This window comes from Benincasa hispida, chromosome 7 (genome assembly GCF_027475165.1).
Source record: "Benincasa hispida cultivar pf3 chromosome 7, pf3_genome.v1.1, whole genome shotgun sequence".
In the NCBI taxonomy this organism is placed as follows: domain Eukaryota; kingdom Viridiplantae; phylum Streptophyta; class Magnoliopsida; order Cucurbitales; family Cucurbitaceae; genus Benincasa; species Benincasa hispida.
Window position 1 is genome coordinate 32,193,388 of NC_143484.1, and position 19,010 is coordinate 32,212,397.

Here is a 19,010-nt window from a genome sequence, read left to right on the forward strand (position 1 = left end):
AAACTTTGACCGAAAAGTCAACATTTTGACTTTTTATGATTTTTTGGTGTTGACTAATTTAGACCTCCCGAGCATGAATCCACATTCATTTTCTCAAAATTCAAATTACATTTGAATATAAGGTCGGTCAAATTTTGACTTTTCAAAGTCAAAAGTCAACTCTTTGACTTTTTACATCTTTGACAATTTCCATTATTTCCGAGCTTCCGATATGAACATATTCATATTCTTGATGTTTAAATCACATTTAAATATTAAAATTGTATCTCTAAACTAAAAAATCGACTACTGTATCACATATACTTGTCGGTTCCTCTCTCTTCACCTAATTCGAACAATTCAAATTATTCTATCATACTGTTCTAAGTTTATTCCATATGAGCTAGTAGGGGAACCTAATGGACCTATAGATCATGGGCTCCAACGATCTGAGATTAGCTGGCTAAACTCTTTAGATGGAGCTAATCAACATTCGTTAACTCATGGGTCATTCCACTATAGTTCTGTAATTGCACTCCCCTCACTATAGATATATTTGTGTCCATATGATATAACCATGATTAGTAAGCTAATCCTTCACAGGTTGTTCGTAATCTTAGTCGGGTCATAAAAACCGTTTTACCCTCGAAACTACATCTTATTCCTTAAGTTCCACTGATCCTCTAATGAACAATTGGTTTAAGGTCCAACCTATAAACCGAACCCCTCTCGGGCCAATGAGAGGGCGAGGCTCCTTGTTCAAGACCTGAATTCAGTACTAAAGGGAACAACCTATCTACTATCCTTATAACGGGTAGGAGTGAATTCCGTCTTGCACCCTATATTCCCAACTATCCACCTGATCTTACCCCTGAAATGGGAGGCTTATTGGGCCAGCGATAATGAGCTACCCTCACCTATGCAGATCTAAAGATAATTCCGAGTGAACAAGAGTTCATAGTTAGCTCAGGATTAAGATTAAGTTACCTAGGTCATCAATTAACGAAATAGTCAGTTTTATATATTAAACGACATTTAGAACGTAAAAAATGACTATTTCATAGTTCAGTCTTATGTAAACTCTTTACATAGGATGCCCCCATTTTCATGTCTCCACATGAATGGTTTAGGATCACATCGTTTGTACTAACTACAAAATGGACCGCATCCATAGTGTCCCCAGAATAAGGCACTCAACCTTATTCATATACTATAGACCATTTTGACTATATATATTTGAACTTGATCCACATTTATGTCACTACATAAAGTTCAAACTTAAACTTAATAGCCTCGGATCCTTAGTTTATTGGATTCATGAATATAGAATTTAAATTTACTAAAGATTTTCAATAACAGTTTTATTGAACAAGAATATGATATTACAAACTATGAGTTTTAGGATATAAAATCCAACAGAAAGTGATTTTAACGATTTCAAAATTATTCCAAAATTGAACATGTCAATGCATATTTGAGAGTATACTTGACAAAAATGAGATGTAACCATTTCAAATCATTCCCAAATACGATCTAACTGTGGATATTTCATTACTATAGTTAAAGTTCATCGATGCATTAAAGATATATGCATTTATTTTTACTCTTAATTTAATTTCTTTATTCTCTAAGGTCAATAAATGTCATATTCACTACAAGAAAAATGAGCTCCCTCGACGCCTAAATCGATCGTCAGGAGACAGGGTGGGTTGAGATTGGTTTAAACCATTTTGGGGAGAAAGTTTGAGTTTTATGTGTGTTTGTTCTTGTTTATTAAATTTGTGTGTTTTTGTGTTTTTTTTTTTTTTTTTTTATGTTTGGGAGGTTTCATGTTTGTCATAGGGGTGGGTAGAGTTTGATTATACTCGTTTTGTCGTTGAACTTGGAGTTCTTGTGTGTTTACGAATGTTTATGAAATTCTAATGTGTTGTGGCATGGGTTGAGATTGGTTTAAACCATTTTGGAGATAAAGTTTGAGTTTTATGTGTTTTCGTTCTTGTTTATAAAATTTGTGTGTTTTTGTGTGTTTTTTGATGTTTGAGAGGTTTCATATTTGTCTTGGGGGGTGGGTAGAGTTTGATTATACTCGTTTTGTCGTTGAACTTAGAGTTCTTGTGTGTTTACGAATGTCTATGAAGTTCTAATGTGTTGTGGGGGGTGGGTTGAGATTAGTTTAAACCATTTTGGGGAGAAAGTTTGAGTTTTATGTATGTTCGTTCTTGTTTATGAAATTTGTGTGTCTTTGTATGTATTTTTTGATGTTCGGGAGGTTTCATGTTTGTCGTGGGGGGTGGGTAGAGTTTGATTATACTCGTTTTGTCGTTAAACTTGGAGTTCTTGTGTGTTTATGAATGTTTATGGAGTTCTAATGTGTTTGTGGATGTTTTGTTTATGAAGTTTGAACGTGTTGTGGATGTTTAAAAATGATGACATTTGAATGTTTTTGTTTTAATGTAGAATGCTATTCGGAGATCAGGTTGGACGATTGTTCAAGATGTCGTGTTCCAGACGTTGTTTTCATTTTATTTCTTCTATGTATTTGTGAAAACAAATTTTTTTTATTTAGTATCGACTTTGTTTTATTCTAGGATATTGTAATTTTTTATTTATTTACTATAGTATGGACTTCGTTTTTGTTGTTTTATTTATTATGTGAATCTGTTTAGTTGGTTAATTTTGTTTTATAGGTTATTCAGATCAAATTTTAAAAAATTACAAAGTATAAATTAAAAATATTTAAAAGACAATTTTCAACTAATGAAGGAACTCCCCACACATATATTACTATGTCGGGAGTTCTTGTAACTCTTGACGCATAAAACAAACCGATGGGAGTTCGAGAACTCCCGACGCATAGAACAAGGCGTCGGAAGTTGGTCGAGGAACTCCCGACGTATGTATAGGTTGTCGAGAGTTCCTTTAACTGTCGACACCTTATACAGCATCGGCAGTTGGAGGAACCCCCGACGGCCTATACATGCATCAAGAGTTCCTTGACTAACTCCCGACGCTTTCCTTTCATGCGTCGGGAGTTCCTCTCTCGACGGGTTTTTTCGACCAAACTCCCGACGATCCATTATTCGTCGGGAGAGGCTCTCCCGATGCATTTTCCACCTTTTCCCGACGATTTGTGATGTCAGTGATTCTATACCTATCTTGAGGTTGAAGGTTTAAATTCTCTCCTACTCCACTTGTTATATTAAAAAAAAAAAAAAAAATCTTGTTCGTTGATTTTTTTTTATTATTTTTTTTTTTTTTTGCCAATGTACCGACTTCACACGTTAAGTTCCAATTCAATGATAAAATAATAGTCCACTAAAAATTTAAGATTAAAATTCCCTTTCAAAACTTGAGCAAAATTCAACTAATCAGTGCCCATTATGATTAACAATGCTGACCGCAAACAAACATAAAACATGGTAAAATTAGATTTTTCTCATATAGCTATTATAATGTTAGATTCATTATTCTTCCCAACAATACACGCATACTTAAAACATAATCCCAAAGATAGACAGAAAACTTCCACGATATCCTACAAATAGTATACGTATGTATGTTATATGCATATAATCCTAAACTTTATAGAGCTTGCTTATATTGATGAGACAAACGTAATACAACATAACAAAAGATTATGGTTAAGAAAAAGCATCAAACAACTCATCAACGATGAGCCACCGCGGCGGGCGGCGGTGTCTTAGAGAGGCATTGGTAGCACTTGGCGAAGAGTCCAAACGTGTCAACTTGTTTGATGAAATTAGTCAAGCTAGCCCAACCGCCAAAGCCGAAACCGACGACTAGAACCCACATTACTATGAACATGTTGACGACATACATGGCAGTCCAGCTACGGGCAACAACGGCGGGAGGCTTCTCACACGCATTGTGTCGGGCAGAGGACGATCGATAAGTGAGCATATGAGCTAAAGAAGGGATGATATAAACAGTGAAACTAACAAGAAGGGCACCAACGGCGGAGTTGATGGGGCCAAAGAAAGGGAAAATAATGGCTAAAAACCATATGGGAATGACGACGGGCAGCCTCACAATTGCCCTTAAACATAAGCTTTTAGTCTCGTGCATTCCTATTACTTTCTCCCACACGAAGTAGAGTGGTGTAGAAGCAAAACCAAATGTTATGAACTGCCATGCAAACGTAATAAATTAGGCTAAGATGACACTTGAGAAAGAAAAAAGAAAGATCATTAAGGTTGTTGCTTGTAATTGTGTATTAAAATTTGGGAATTTTGAGAGATAATTTGTTAATTTTGTATAAAACAGTGATTTTCACTTTTATTATATTGTGATAATACAAATTACCATTTCAAATTATGCCTCTAAACTTTCAAAAAGTTTATTTTTTAAGAAAAAATCTTTATGAATTTTGAAATTGGCCCAAAACATATATATATTATTGAAATAAAAGATGAAATTTGACATGTCGGTGAGAATTAGAAAAATGGACGTGATATTATTTTGGTTAAATATCATTTTGGTTCATATCCTTTAAAGTTTATTCAACTTTAGTTCTTGTACTTTTATTAGTTCTTAAATTTAATCCACATTTTAGGTTTATTATTGACTTTTTCAGAAAAAAGTTTTGATATCTATTAACATTTTCATTATAAATTTCGATAACATATTCACATAATGTATTTCCGTGCATACAATTTCTTAGGATTATTTAATCAATTTCGAAAAAAATTAACTTTATATCACTAATTAAATTCAAGATTTTTTTAAAGTACTATTAAAATCGAATATTTGAAAATAGAAAAATATAGAAGATAAGTGCATTTGAACAAACTCCTCATTGACCAAAATGACGTTTTAACCTACTAATTACCACTATATAGAAAGATTGTTACCTTTTTTTTTTATCTCATATGATAATGTTAAAATTATTTACATAATCAATTTTTTCACATCAACTCTCACATCAATTTATGTGGATAATGTAATGATATCACGTATACTTTCTAATTTTATACATTCCTGTCGCATCAAATTTCATTTTAATTTTATGGAACAAATTTCCAAATTCAAAGATTAAAAAATAATAATTATAAATAAATAAAATCAAAAAACAATCCAAACATATTCTAAAGTTTAGGAGACATTTCATATAATTTATCCTAGGAGAGGAATAATATAGTACACAGATTAAAGAAAAGCTAAAAAGATTATACCTTTTTCTTTTGGAAAGAAAAATATTATATTTAAACTTCTCTAAATATATTTTTTTAAGTAAATAAAATAATAAATTTTAAAAAATTGAAATATTTTTTAAGAATTCAACCATTTTTTTAAAAAAAAAAAAAAAAAAAAATTGTAGTACTTGTCTTTAGTTGAATGTAATGAAATTTAGAGTAAAAATAGGAGGACATAGATTAAAGTCTAAAAATTGAAGTTGATTAGAAACAAATTTACCTGGTGAATAAGCATGAGAATGACGCCGGCGTCGCGCCACCGGGAGCGGGGAAGGAGGGAGAAGGCGTTGGAGTGGCTGAGAAGTTGGTCGCCGAAAGCCCAATACACGGCGGCGGCCGACGGGAGGGTCAGTGTAAATACATAAAGAGTCGCCACTAGATATATGTACTTAAACTTTTGAGGCTTCCACATTGCATGCATAATTTCCCTACAAAGATAAATACAAAACCAAATTATTTAACCTCATTCGACGAAAAGATGACAATGACGACGACGACAATTAACAAGGCTTAAGAATATAAGATTACACGGTAACGGCATGGCCACCGAATGTGTAAAGGATGTTGGTGGCACCAGTGAAATACAGAACCAATTCAGTTGGGGCTGAATGCTTCACACCCTCGACCTAGAAGAAAGTCATCTAATATCAGGTTTAAGAATATAAATAAATAATTGAATAAACCAACCTATCAATCTTATATTAAAATAAAAAAGTCGAGTGGTAAGTTTAGTAGAGGAACTTTTAGCATCATTATCTATAAGATTCATGAACATTAAAAGTATTTAAAAATAAGTTTTTAAACTTTAAAAAGATTAAATATACCCATATAAACTTTCAATTTTGTGTATAATAGATTTTTTAAACAAAAACAATCAATGGAACTGTTAGACATAAAGTCATATTTTATCTCTAATAAGATTCTAAACTTATAATTTTATACTATGTGCAAATGAATTTTCTTTCTAAAAGACAAATAAAAAAAAAAAAGCAAGCACCTATTAGACATAAAAATTGTAATTCTTATTGGACACAAAGTTAAACGTTTAAGAACCTATCATACAACTTTCTAAAATTTACGAAGTAGATAAACATATAAACCTAAAATGGTATGAACTAAACATGTAACTCAACTATTTAAACATTATAATGTTAAATTGTATAAAGAATGGTTTGTAATTTGTTGGATTTGCTACATTTGTTCCTTATTTTATGATTCATTATTCTATTAAGATTTAGTTGTCTATTTTAGGTGCCTTGTATAGCTATTTATACTCTTGTACTCCACACTCTTGATTAAGAGAAAAATACACAAAAATTTACATGGTATCAGAGCCCTACGCATATTTATTATTTTTGAGTTACTGTTTCTAACACCTCACCACCAGCCTATACCATCATCAGCGCTGCCGCCAATCAAGCAGTTGTATGTGCTAAGCTTGAAGAAGAAAAAGTTGCAGCAGAAGATGAAGATCTGAGAGAGCAATTTCTCTTCTCTTTTCTGTATATTTGATTTCGTATATTAAATCTTTTCCCCACACATAATACAAGGTAGTGATGTATAGATATATACACTTAGGTTTTAGAATAAGGACAAAAAAATAACTAACGAATCTTCTGTACAGCTGATAGAGAATAATTATATGGCAGAGGTTGTTAAGAGAGCATACACATCAGTCTCAGCGAGAGTATACACACCAGTAAGAGCATACACACCAGCGACACCAGTGAGAGCATAAACACCAGCGATACTAGCAAAAGCATACACATCAGCGACACCAGCGATAGCATACACACCAACGATACCAGCGAGAGCATACACACCAGCGAGAACATATACACTAGCGAGAGCATTTATATCAGCTTCTACATGGCTCATTGTCATCTGCTGACGAGGCAATTTGTTCTTCCTTGACATCCCTCCTCAAGCGAGAGGGTAAGTTCTTTAGTCCGAGCTTGCTTCGAAGGTAGATAAATGTATCAAGGGGTAAAGGCTTAGTTAGGCAATCCGCCAATTGTTCTACAGAAGGTATATATCTAACAAGAAGTTGATCTTGAAGGACAAAGTCACGGATGAAGTGCACATCTATTTCGATATGCTTAGTTCGTGCGTGAAAGACAGGGTTAGCAGCTAAGGCACCTGCGCCCATGTTATCACACCAGAGAACAGGTATACCCTTTAGAGAGAAACCAATCTCGGTTAATAGGTTTTTCACCCAAATGATCTCGGTTGCAGCATGAGCAATAGCTCGATACTCGGACTCAGTACTGGAACGAGCCACTGTCATTTGTTTCTTAGATGACCAAGAAATGAGAGTAGATCCAAGATAGAGGCAATAAGTAGCTGTAGATTTTCGATCATCAATACTTGAGGCCCAATCTGCATCAGAATAGGCTGTTATATTCAGGTAAGTATCACAGTTGATGGTTAGGCCAAAGTGGAGAGTCCCTGCAAGATATCTAAGCACACGTTTGACAGCTGACCAGTGAATATCAGTAGAAGTGACAGCTGACCAGTGAATATCAGTAGGAGCTTTGAGGAATTGGCTAAGCTTATTAATAATGAAAGCAATGTCCGGTCTTTTATTAGTGAGGTATTGGAGAGCACCAACCGTGCTGCGATATAGAAATGGGTCATGGAGGGGTGTTCCAATGCTCAAGGACAGAGAGGTGTCAAGTACTGTAGGGGTTAGACAAGGTTTCATATGGTTGAGGTTTAGTTTAGAGAGAAGCTCAGTTATGTACTGAGCTTGATGCAGATGTAGGTCGGAGGGTGTATAAGAGATTTGGACACCAAGGAATTTACTAAGCTATCCTAGATCTTTGAGAGAGAACTGTGTATGCAGTCGGGAAACAAGATGATTGATGTGAGTTAAATCACTGTCGATGAGTATCAAATCATCTACATAGACTAGCAGCAGAGTGATGGAGGATGAGGTACGCATATAGTATAGAGAAGTGTCTAGGGAGCTTACTTTGAAGCCAAGTTGACAAAGAGACGCTTTGAGCTCATCATTCCACGCACGAGGAGCCTGCTTGAGACCATAGAGAGCTCTGTTGAGCTTGCAAACATAATACAGGTGAGTTTTGCTTTCAAAGCCCGAGGGTTGAGACATGTAGACAGTCTTCTTCAGCTTGCCGTTGAGAAAGGCATTATTGAAGTCAATTTGGCGAAGTTGCCAGTGATGAGACACTGCCAAAGTAAGTACAATTCTAACAGTAGACATCTTAACAACGGGACTGAATGTAACAAAATAGTCAAAGCCAAGATGTTGATGAAACCCTTTGGCAACAAGACGTGCCTTATACCGTTGAACAAAGCCTTGAGCATCACGTTTGATACGATAGACCCATTTGCATCCAACAACAGTTTGATCAGATGAAGAAGGTACCAATGACCAGGTATTTGTACGTTGCAGTGCAGCAAGTTCTTCATTCATAGCTTCTTGCCACTGTGGAGCTGTAAGATCCTGAGAGACTGAAGTTGGTTCACTCTGAGTAAGGTCTTCAATACGTTCAGCAACCCAAGCCTTGGGTTTGAAAATACCAGCCTTCCCTCTAGTGGTCATTGGATGAGTGCCAATGAGGGGTTGAGTGGTAAGTTGTAGGGATTACTGTGGAAGGGAGGGTAGAGATGTTATTAAGGGTGACACTGTAGGGGATTGAGAAGTAGTTGAGAGAGACAGTAATGGGCTAGGATGTAGGGAAGGTGAACTTGTGGCTAATGTAGGAAAAGTGTGAGAAGATAAGTGAAGGTTGTGAAGAGAATGGATGGACAAGAGGTGAAGAGAACCATGTGGAGATTGATTGAGCTATATTTGTGGGAGTAGAGATTTGAAGGTTAGCAAAGCCTATTTGGAATGGAAATTCGTTTTCATTAAATATGACATGGCAAGAGATGATGACCTTCTCATCCTCAGTAAGACATCTGTGACCTTTGTGTATTGGGGAAGGGCTAAGATAGACACATTTGTTGCTGTGAAAGGCAAACTTATGGTGCTAGTATGGACGAAGGTGTGGATAGCACGCACACCCAAAAACTCTTAGAAATAGTAGGTTCAATTTGCTTCCAAGTAACACTTTCATGGGACTGTGACCCTGAAGGATAGGAGAGGGAAGAGAATTAATAAGATAAACAGCAGTTTGAAAGGCATACGACCATAGGTGCAGTGGCATCTTAGCCTGTGCTAAGAGAGTAAGATCGGTTTCAACAACATGGCGATGTTTACGTTCAACTCAACCATTTTGTGCTGAAGTGTAGAGGCAGGAGACCCTTCTTTGAATTCCAAGCTAATCACATAAATGTGCCACTGCTTTGTACTCACCTCCACCATCCATTTGCAACATGTGAATGGATTTGTTAAATTGATTAAGAACAAAGGCTTGAAAGTGTTTAAAGGCAATTACAGTGTCACTTTTCTGTTTTAACGGGTATAGCCAAGTAAATCGACTATAGTCATCAACAAACAACACATAGTATCTATATCCATCAGCAGAAAGCATTGGGTTGGCCCCCATAGATCGGTATGCACTAGTTCAAAAGGTATACTTGCATGGGAAAGGGAGTCGAAAAAGGGTAAGGCATGAGACTTTCCAAACTGACAAGCTTCACAAAATGACTTCTCATTATCAGTAATTTGTAAGTTACATCCACTAATTACTTTTGACAAAACTTTAGGGGATGGATGGCCAAGTCGCCTGTGGAGAAGCATTGTGGTTACTGTCCTGCTAGTTTGAAAAGCAGACTGACGTGAGAACTCTTTGGATGGAGTAGTCAAGCGAGCATCTGACAATCTTGAAGTAAGTGGTGCATTATTTATAGACTGGTTGACATCCTCCAACTGGTATAACCCATCTTTAAGCCGGCCTTTCAAGATTGGTACTTCCGACTTCTTGTCCTTGACCACATAAAAGTCAGCATGAAATTCAACCACTATATTGTTGTCTTTTGCAAGTTTGGATACACTTACCAGGTTCTTAACTATGGCAGGTACATAAAGAATATTTAATAATGACAGGACACCAGAACTAGTAGGTATATTTGTATTTCCATAGCGAGATATAGGAAGGGATTTACCATTTCCAACCACTACTTTGTCATTACTTGTGTAGGCAGATGAGGATTGGAGGAAGCTTGGATTGCTGGTGATGTGTGAGGATGCCCCACTGTCTACATACCAGTTAGGGTCAGCAACTGACTCAGGTGAAGCTACAGCTGAATGAGTAAGAAGAACAGAGGTGTTCTGTTCTTGACTTCGATTTGGTGGGAGTTGAGCAGATTCAATACGGTTGTGAGTTTGTCTGGGGTTGTTGAACTCCTTATTGTATCCGAAGTAGCAAACAGCAGCTGTATGCCCAAGTTTTCCACATGTTTGGCAGGTTGGTCTAGTTGTGGATGCATTATTCCAACGACCACGACTCCTATTGCGACCTCCTCCACCCCTAAAATTTGGTGGTTGTGTATATCCATAAGAGTTTTGAAGGGTGTGTGCTGAAGGATTGGACTGATTATGCACAATGTTGGTTGAGGGTGGGCTGAGTGAGAGTGAGACAATAGCTATTCCAATAATTCTTGTCTTTACAGTAAGTTGATACTCAAGCCTTTTCTCATATAACAGCAGGTCAAATTGCAGATCAGACCAACGTGTTGTTCCTTTGCTTTAGATTGCTACTACAACTGGGTTATACTCTTCATCAAGACTAGCTAGCACTTGTGAAGTCAGATCAGAGGAGGAGACGGGGGAACCTACAAGGGCAAGACCATCAGCAAAACATTTTATCATAGCAAGGTACTCACTTATTTTCAATGTGCCTTTGCGAGTTTGCTGAAACATTCTTTTGAGGTAATCTGTTTCAGCTTTGGATTGGACTCCAACCAACTCTTGGATTGCTTCCCATAGTTCTTTGGAGGTTTGAAAACCCATCACTTGTGTTGCTATCTCCTGGTTCATTGAGTTATAAAGCCAGCCCAAAAGAAGCTGATCCACTACTAGCCAGGCATCATAAGCTGGATTTGATTGCATTTCAACATTAGGGACTGAGATAATGGTTGGATCTATACTGGAGCTTTCACCGGATCGACCACTGGTTGGAACTTGAATAAAATGATATGGGTAAGAAGTTTCCCCAGTTAGATAACCTTCCAATCTATAGCTTCTTAGAAGTGGCCACTCAAGATTTTGCCAAAGCAAGAAGTTCGACCTATCCATTTTGATAGATGTTACTTGGTTGAAAAGTTGATTTAAAGGAGGACCTATGATGATTCCACTGTTGGTAGCTCCAGAAAAAATAGGTGAGAAAAAGTTTTTAGAAGGTTGATTTGCCATAGCTTACCTGGTGCTCTGAAACCAAGTCGAGCAGCTGTATGAGCTAAGCTTGAAGAAGAAAAAAGTTGCAGTAGAAGATGAAGTTCTGGGAGAGCAATTTCTCTTCCCTTTTCTGTATATTTGATTTCATATATTAAATCTTTTCCCCACGCATAATATAGAGTAGTGATTAGATATATACACTTAGGTTTTAGAATAAGGATAAAAAAATAACTAACGAATCTTCTGTACAGCTGGTAGAGAATAATTATATGGCAGAGGTTGTTAGGAGAGCATACACATTAACATCAGTGAGAGTATACACACTAGGGACACAACAAGAGTATACACACCAGCGACACTAGTGAGAGTATACACACTAGCGACACCAACGAGAGCATACACACCAGCGACACCAGCGAGAGCATACATACCAGCGAGAGCATACACACCAGCGATACCAGCGAGAGCATACACACCAGCGATACTAACGAGAACATACACACCAGCAAGAGCATACACACCAGCGAGAGCATTTATATCAACTCTACATGGCTTCTTATCATCTGCTAATGAGGCAATTTGTTCTTCCTTGACACCACCGTCCACGTCTTCATTAGAGCTGTTGTTTCGTAGGTTTACTTCAGCTTAGGCCCATCTGTTTATTCCCATCCGTTCAGATCTCTATCGTTCGCGTCAAATCTTCAACCATCTCTGTCGTTCCTATCCAGATCTCTATGAAAGGTTCATCGTGCCATTTTCGTTTACATTCCCATCCGACACACGAAACGTTCCCATCTGACCTAGATCTCTTCGAACGTTCCCGTCCATCCGACCACTTCTGAGTCGAGCATTATCAGATCCATCAGTTCACCGACCACCTCTGCAGTTTCCATTCAGATCTTTGTCGAAGGTTTGCCGTATTGTTGCTGTTCGAGTCTTATCATCGTTTAGATCCATCAGACGAGCCAAGTTTTCATCTGTTTAGCAAACAACCCTAGGCAAGCTGAGTGAGCCGAGCTGCGAAAACGAACCGAGCTAAGTCGAGCTAAGCTAGCCAAGCCAAGTGAGCCAAGCGAGTTGAGCCGAATCGAGCCGAGCTGAGCTGAGTGAACCAAGTCGGGCAGAGCCGCGCCGAGATTGAGCTGATCAGTTGACTAACTTGTCCGTTTCTATTTTTTTCTTATTGTTTTAATGGAAAAAATGTGACATCTTTTATCCGATTAGTACTATACTTGATGGCGCCAACTACACTACTTAGGCTTACAAATGAAGAGCTTTTTTATTGGCCGTAAGCTATGATGAGTTGTTATTGGTAATATTGCTAAACCTATCAAATGAGCTACTGGAGAAGACAATAAGTTTGTGGAAAGACTAAAGGACTGGGATAGCAAAACTCATCAAATAATCACCTGGGTAACAGTTCCATCCCTATTATCCACATCCAGTTTGATGCATTCGATACTGCTAAAGTACTTTGAGATTTTTTTCTGAACGGTACCAAACTGTTGGTTTTGCTCACTATTATCAACTCCATACTACTCTAATCAGCACACGTCAGGAGACCGAGCAATCTGTGAATGAGTATCTTGCCATTCTCTAGCCTATTTGAACTCAGTTAGACCAAGCTAAGATCAGTCCAGATTATCTACGACTTATCAAGGTTCTTATAGGACTTCATCCAGAGTTTGAGTCTGGTCGTGCTGCCTTGTTACATCGTAGTCCTTTACCATCCCTTGATGCTGAAATTCAGGAAATTCTCTTTGAAGAGAAGCGACTTAGGCTAGCCTCTTCACCGTCAACAAATGTTACTCTTGCAACCACCCATTCACGTTTTCCGACTTAGTCTTTTTTTTTTTTTTTTTTTTTTGCAAAAACTGTAAACAGCATGATCACAAGCTTTCTAGTTGTCCCACCATTAAGTGCAGGTATTGCCACAAGCATGGTCATATCTTGGACAACTATCCTACCAAACCACCTTAGCCCCTAGAGTACACCAATAAATCCAAGAATTCTTTTAAACATGGTTTTTCATCTGTTGCAACTGCTGCCACTGCCTCTAATGTGGCACCTTCCAATCCTCCAAGTATCTAGACCAGTAACCTTCAGGATTTGTTGAAACAGGTGTTATCTCCCAATTCTTCTGTCCTTACTCTCACACTAGGTACATCTTGGCTTCTTGATTCAGCTTGTTGCCATCACTTGACCTTAAATATGACTTTGTTGTCTTCCTCCACCCCTGTAAAATCTCTTCCTTTGGTACATTTCACTGATGGTAAATACATGTATATTTCACACATCGAGACTGTACACCAAGTATTAACCTCTCCGCTACTTATTATGTCTCTAACCTGACCTATAATCTTGTCTCTATTGAACAACTATGTGACCTAGGATTAACTGTTCTCCTTTTTTCTCATGATTGTCAGAGATCCGTGAATGAGTCAGATGGTTGGTATGAGTCGCGAGGTAGGAAGATTATTTGAGCTCATATCCTTTCAACCACCTATTCTGTCATCCATTTCTGCGGTTGTCATTGATACTAACACGTATTAGTGACATCTTCATCTTTGTCATACATCATCTGACAAACTTCGTAGCTTAATTTATATTACTATCTTAAATAATGTCTCTCAATTTTGTTCGTTTGATTGTTTACATTGCAAACTGGAAAAACAGTCTGCTCTATCTTTTTCTATTTCAGCATCATTGTGTGATAAACCATTTGGTCTTATTTATTCTGATATTTGAGGCTCTACTCTTACTCCTACAGTAAATAGTTATCGATATTTTGTGTTATTTATTGATGACTACTCTCGTTTTAACTAGATATATTTTCTTAGTAGTCATCTTCCTTACCCTAAATTTACATTGAATTTGCCATAATGATTCAAACTCAGTTTTCTCAAACCATCAAAATTCTTCGAATTAACAATTCAATGGAGTATAAGGACTATCACCTGCTCTCTTTTCTTTCCCAACAGGGCACTCTTGTCCAACGTTCGTGTCCTTATATTTCTCAAAGAAATGGTCGGGTTAAACGGAACCATTGGCATATTCTTGATTCTGTCTATGCTCAGCTTCTCTCCGCAACTGATCTATTTTCAAAGGGTATTCTCAGAAGTATGGTATTTATTATGAGGAAATCTTTGCTCCAGATAGTGGTCTCTTCTTCAAATGGATGTTAAGAATGCTTTCCTCAATGGAACTCTAAGGCATGGGCTTTTGTTCTCCTCTCAATCTTGATTGGTTCTTTCTGGGTATTCTGATGCTAACTGGGCAGACGACCCTATGGATAGACAATCCACCACAGATTACTATTTTTTTTTGGGTGATTCTATTATCTCTTGGTGAATTAAGAAACAAACAGTTGTTTCTCGTTCTAACACTGAATCAGAATATCGTGCACTTGCTTATGCAACTTCAAAGGTCTTATGGCTTCGTTGACTCTTGGTTGACATGGAGGTTCCCAAAATTCTGCCACTATTCTTTATTGTGACAATTATAGTGCTATTCAGATAGCACATAATGATGTTTTTCATGAGCGGACAAAGCACATTGAGACTGACTACCACTTTGTCCGCCACCATCTCCAGTGTCTTATTTTGCATCTCAATCCATATCTACAACCGAGAAACCGACCAACATCTTCACTAAAGCCCTCTCCTCTATCCACTTTCGTCAGCTACTGTGTAAACTCAAGCTTGTCTCTACTCTACTACCTTGAGTTTGAGAGGGGATGTTAAATTGTATAAAGATTGGTTTTTAATTTGTTGGATTGCTTACGTTTGTTCCTTGTATCACAATTAGTTATTATGTTAAGATTTAGCTGTCTATTTTAGGTGCCTTGTATAACTATTTATAATCTTGTATTCCACTCTGTTGATTAAGAGAAAAATACACAAATTTACAAAATCTAATAACATAAAATTTTAAATATAAACTACTAAATGAGGTTGACCAATATGATTGTATCTTTAATAACAAATGAGTGTTGATTTAAAAATTTGAATGCTGTCATAAACCATTAGATATAAGTTTGAACTTCTTTTAGGGTTCATTTCGCCCACAACCAACATACCGAATAATTATTAGTTACGTTGTGGCTATCTCTTTGAATAATTTCATTATTAAGTTGTTGAAATTACCTGACCGTGAGCGAGGGCAGCAACAGTCAAATACCAGGCAGTGTAGGTGGTCATTCCAAGGCCAAGAAATGACCAAATTCTATAGTTGTGAAATGAGGGTATGAAGACAGTAGTGGCACAACAAGCCCCAAATATGTAAGTCCATGTCCTCTTGTCTAATTTGTCATTTATGTAATATATATTACTGCAACACAAAAACAGAATAAAACTTATGTAACACATTTATAAATGCAGAAATTGAGTGACATTTCAAAAAGAACCTAGTTACTTTAGAACCTATCTGGTTGATAATCTAAATTGTGTTTTTTGAAAATTGTTTAAATTATGATCTAATTTTTCAATCTGCTATCAAACATATGTCTGAAAATATAAAATACAACTCTATTGTCATTGAATCTCTTGTTTTCATATTTCCTATCAAACAGGTCCTTAAGAGTCCGTTTGATATATAACATTCATGATTCTAATTTTCTATTTCTTTAAAAATACAAACACTTGATAACCGTCTTTGTTTCTTGTTTCCCATTTTTTTCAAAATAATGTTTCCAAAATTGGATTAATGATTCAGAGACAACAATTTCTTTGGACCAAAATGAGTATAATGTAACTATAATTGACATGTACTTCTTCTTTTGAAATCAGAGGTTCAAATCTCCATACTTCATCGATTTGTTGTACCAATAAACAAAAAAAAAAATCCTCGTGTAGTAATCATTTAGATCTTGTTAGGTAATCATTTCGTTTTTTTTTTTTTTTTGGTTTTTGAAAATTAAGCTTATTTTCTCCACAATTCTTACATTGATTTGCATCTTTCTTAAATATAGTGGTTGAATTCTTAGCCGAATTCCAAAAAAAAAAAGTTTTTAAAAAACTATTTTTTTTTTCAAATATTGGCTTAGTTTTTAAACCATTGATAAAAAGTAGATAACAAAAGAAAAAAATTTGGAGGTAGAAATTTTCAAAAACAATAAACCATAAACCAAATGATTATCAAATGACATTAATTTTTAGTTTTTGAATTTTTTGTTTTGAAAACTGTGCTTGTTTGTTTTACTATTTCTTAATTACAATTTTCATCTGCAATTGAATTCTTAGTAAATTCTAAAATAATTAAACACATTTTTTAAAACTACTTTTTTTATCTAGTTTTCAAAACAATAAAACAAGTTTTTTAAAAATTATTTTTTTTCCTATTAGTTTTAAAAATTTAACTTGTATTTTCTTAAAATGCAAACAACAAAAACAAAGAAATCAATGGATGCAATTAGTATTTATAATTTTCCAAAAATAAAAAACCAACCGGTTATCCAACAACAGCCAAATTCCTTCAGTTTTTTTGTTTCGAGTTATCTTTCCTCTAAACACAAATAAAATTATTATGCACAATAAATATCTACCAAAATAAAACATAACATAAAATTTCTTCCATATAAAATTTAGAGGGAGATCACCAAACCTAGTTCAATTTGTTTCTCTTTTCACTCTTTCGTTTTTCAATTTCCAAAACAGAGTAAAAATAAAAACAATAAGAAGAAACGAAAATGTAAACAGGACGTTGATGAACAAACCCGTAAAAGAAGAGAGATTATTTGAAACAACATCTGAAAGTTCTATAAAGTAAAAGAACACAATTTCTGCAACAAAACTGAGATGAAGTAGAAGAAGAAGAAGAAGAAGAAAAGAACCTTGCACAAGCAATAAGCTGAATCACAGAGCCAAAGAGAAGAAAAGTACAATTAAAAGCCAATCCCACTGCTTTCCAACAAGGCCCAAGAAGACCATCAAGCACTTCAAACCACTGTCCAAAAACAGAGTACCACAAAACTAATCAAAATCTTCAGTTAAGAAACAGAGCCAACAAAAACAAAGATTTACAAACTCTTCTGTTGTTTTTTAAACCTGGATAACATGGTTTTTGAAGCTAACATTCTCCTTCTCCTTTCTCCCTCGATACTCAATATACAAAACACTGATCAAATACGCCGTCCAACTCCCAAGAAATCCATAGAAAATTTGTAAAATAATCCCTGATAGCATCCCCAATTGAGAGAAAGAGTATGGCAGAGTCAATAGGACTTGAGCCACCTGCAAAAAACAAAACAAAACAAAACAAAATCTTCCCATTTTTCAAATAATTTACTCAAAAGATTAAGCCGATGGATTATTACGATACCTGATTCGAAGCACAACTGAACCAAGCATCATAAACAGAGCCACCATGCCAGAGGAAGCTCTTGAATCCCCCCAATGATTCATCTTCCTCTTCCCTCTGTTCTTCTTCTCTGTATTCTTCTTGTTCGATTGATTGATTGAAGGTCGAAACCATGGCTTCCTCTGTACTCTGTCTCGCAGGCACCATTATTTAGAAAACCCAGAAATAAAAAAACGAGAGATTTAAAATGGGGGGTGTTTTAATTGGGGTTTGTCTTTGTTAAAACTTGTGAAACAGGGCATTTGAGTTTGTTTGGCTCGTAGTTCGAAACGAAACTGCAAGAGAGAGTTGTTTGGGCAGGGAGGAGTTCAGTTAAGATTTACAGCTTTGCTTGAGATGGTAGGTTTTACAGACAATTTTAGAGGAAAATTCCAAATTATAGTATCAAAACTTGTTTTTTTCAGTAAAAGAAACCATGAAAAAACGGAGCTTTGGCAGTGCTTTAAAGCTTAAACTGTCGTTCAGCTACTTTCTTCTCTCTCTCTCTCTCTCTCTCTCTCTCTCTCTCTCTTAAAATGGAATGAACCCCAATTTTTGGCAGTTTCAATAAAGTGGAAAAATGAATGAACTCCAACAAGAAACCCCCCCAAAAAAAAAGAAAAAAGAAAAATGGAGGTTGAAGAAGAGGAATATCTGTTATTTGAGTTTGTATTGGTTAAGTTTGCAGTAGGCAGAGGAAAACAGAGGAGAGGGATTTGAGGTTGAATGAGACTTGAGAGAATGTTTTTGTACTTGTAAATAAATGGTAGGTTAAAATACTATTTTTGTACTTGTATTCCGTATTCTTTTGAAAGATTTATACTTTCAAATATTCCATTTTAGTTTTGTATTTTTAATAAATATTAATTTTAGTCCCTATTAGCCTACTATTAGTTTATTATTTGAAAAGTTTTGAAAAAAAAAATTAGATACAGTCGGGCTGTAACCATCTTTTGTGTAATCTGACTAAAACTTAATAAAAAAAAACGCGCCACATGACACTTTTATTCTTTAAAAAAAATTCTCTATGTATAAAGGAGAGGAGAATATGGGATTAGATTCAAGCTTTTGAAAATATATCCACGCTTTATTTTCTAGCTTATTATTATTAGACCAATTTCGATTAAAAGAAATTATTGAAATTAAGAGTTATGAAAAGTGCATCGATTAAAATT

The 19,010-nt window shown here is 35.8% G+C and overlaps 1 protein-coding gene across 1 annotated transcript; it reads right to left on the reverse strand.

The window, feature by feature from the left end:
• Window positions 1–3,396: 3,396 nt before the first annotated feature.
• Window positions 3,397–18,624, reverse strand: LOC120081235 (auxin transporter-like protein 2). Its single transcript, XM_039035943.2, has 7 exons — window positions 17,818–18,624; window positions 17,544–17,729; window positions 17,330–17,442; window positions 15,645–15,828; window positions 5,721–5,818; window positions 5,413–5,620; window positions 3,397–4,125 (listed from the first exon to the last, which is right to left on the reverse strand). The coding sequence occupies exons 1-7, from the start codon at window positions 18,001–18,003 to the stop codon at window positions 3,646–3,648; spliced, it is 1,455 nt and encodes a 484-aa protein (XP_038891871.1). The 5' UTR covers window positions 18,004–18,624; the 3' UTR covers window positions 3,397–3,645.
• Window positions 18,625–19,010: the final 386 nt, after the last annotated feature.

Excerpts from the sequence above, each read along its gene's own strand:
- LOC120081235 (XM_039035943.2), bottom strand. The coding sequence starts at position 18,003 with ATGGTGCCTGCGAGACAGAGTACAGAGGAAGCCATGGTTTCGACCTTC. Across the intron at positions 17,443-17,543 it reads TCAAAAACCATGTTATCCAG|TGGTTTGAAGTGCTTGATGG; the intron begins GTTTAAAAAACA and ends GTTTTTGGACAG. Across the intron at positions 5,819-15,644 it reads CTGCCCTCGCTCACGGTCAG|GTCGAGGGTGTGAAGCATTC; the intron begins GTAATTTCAACA and ends ACTTTCTTCTAG.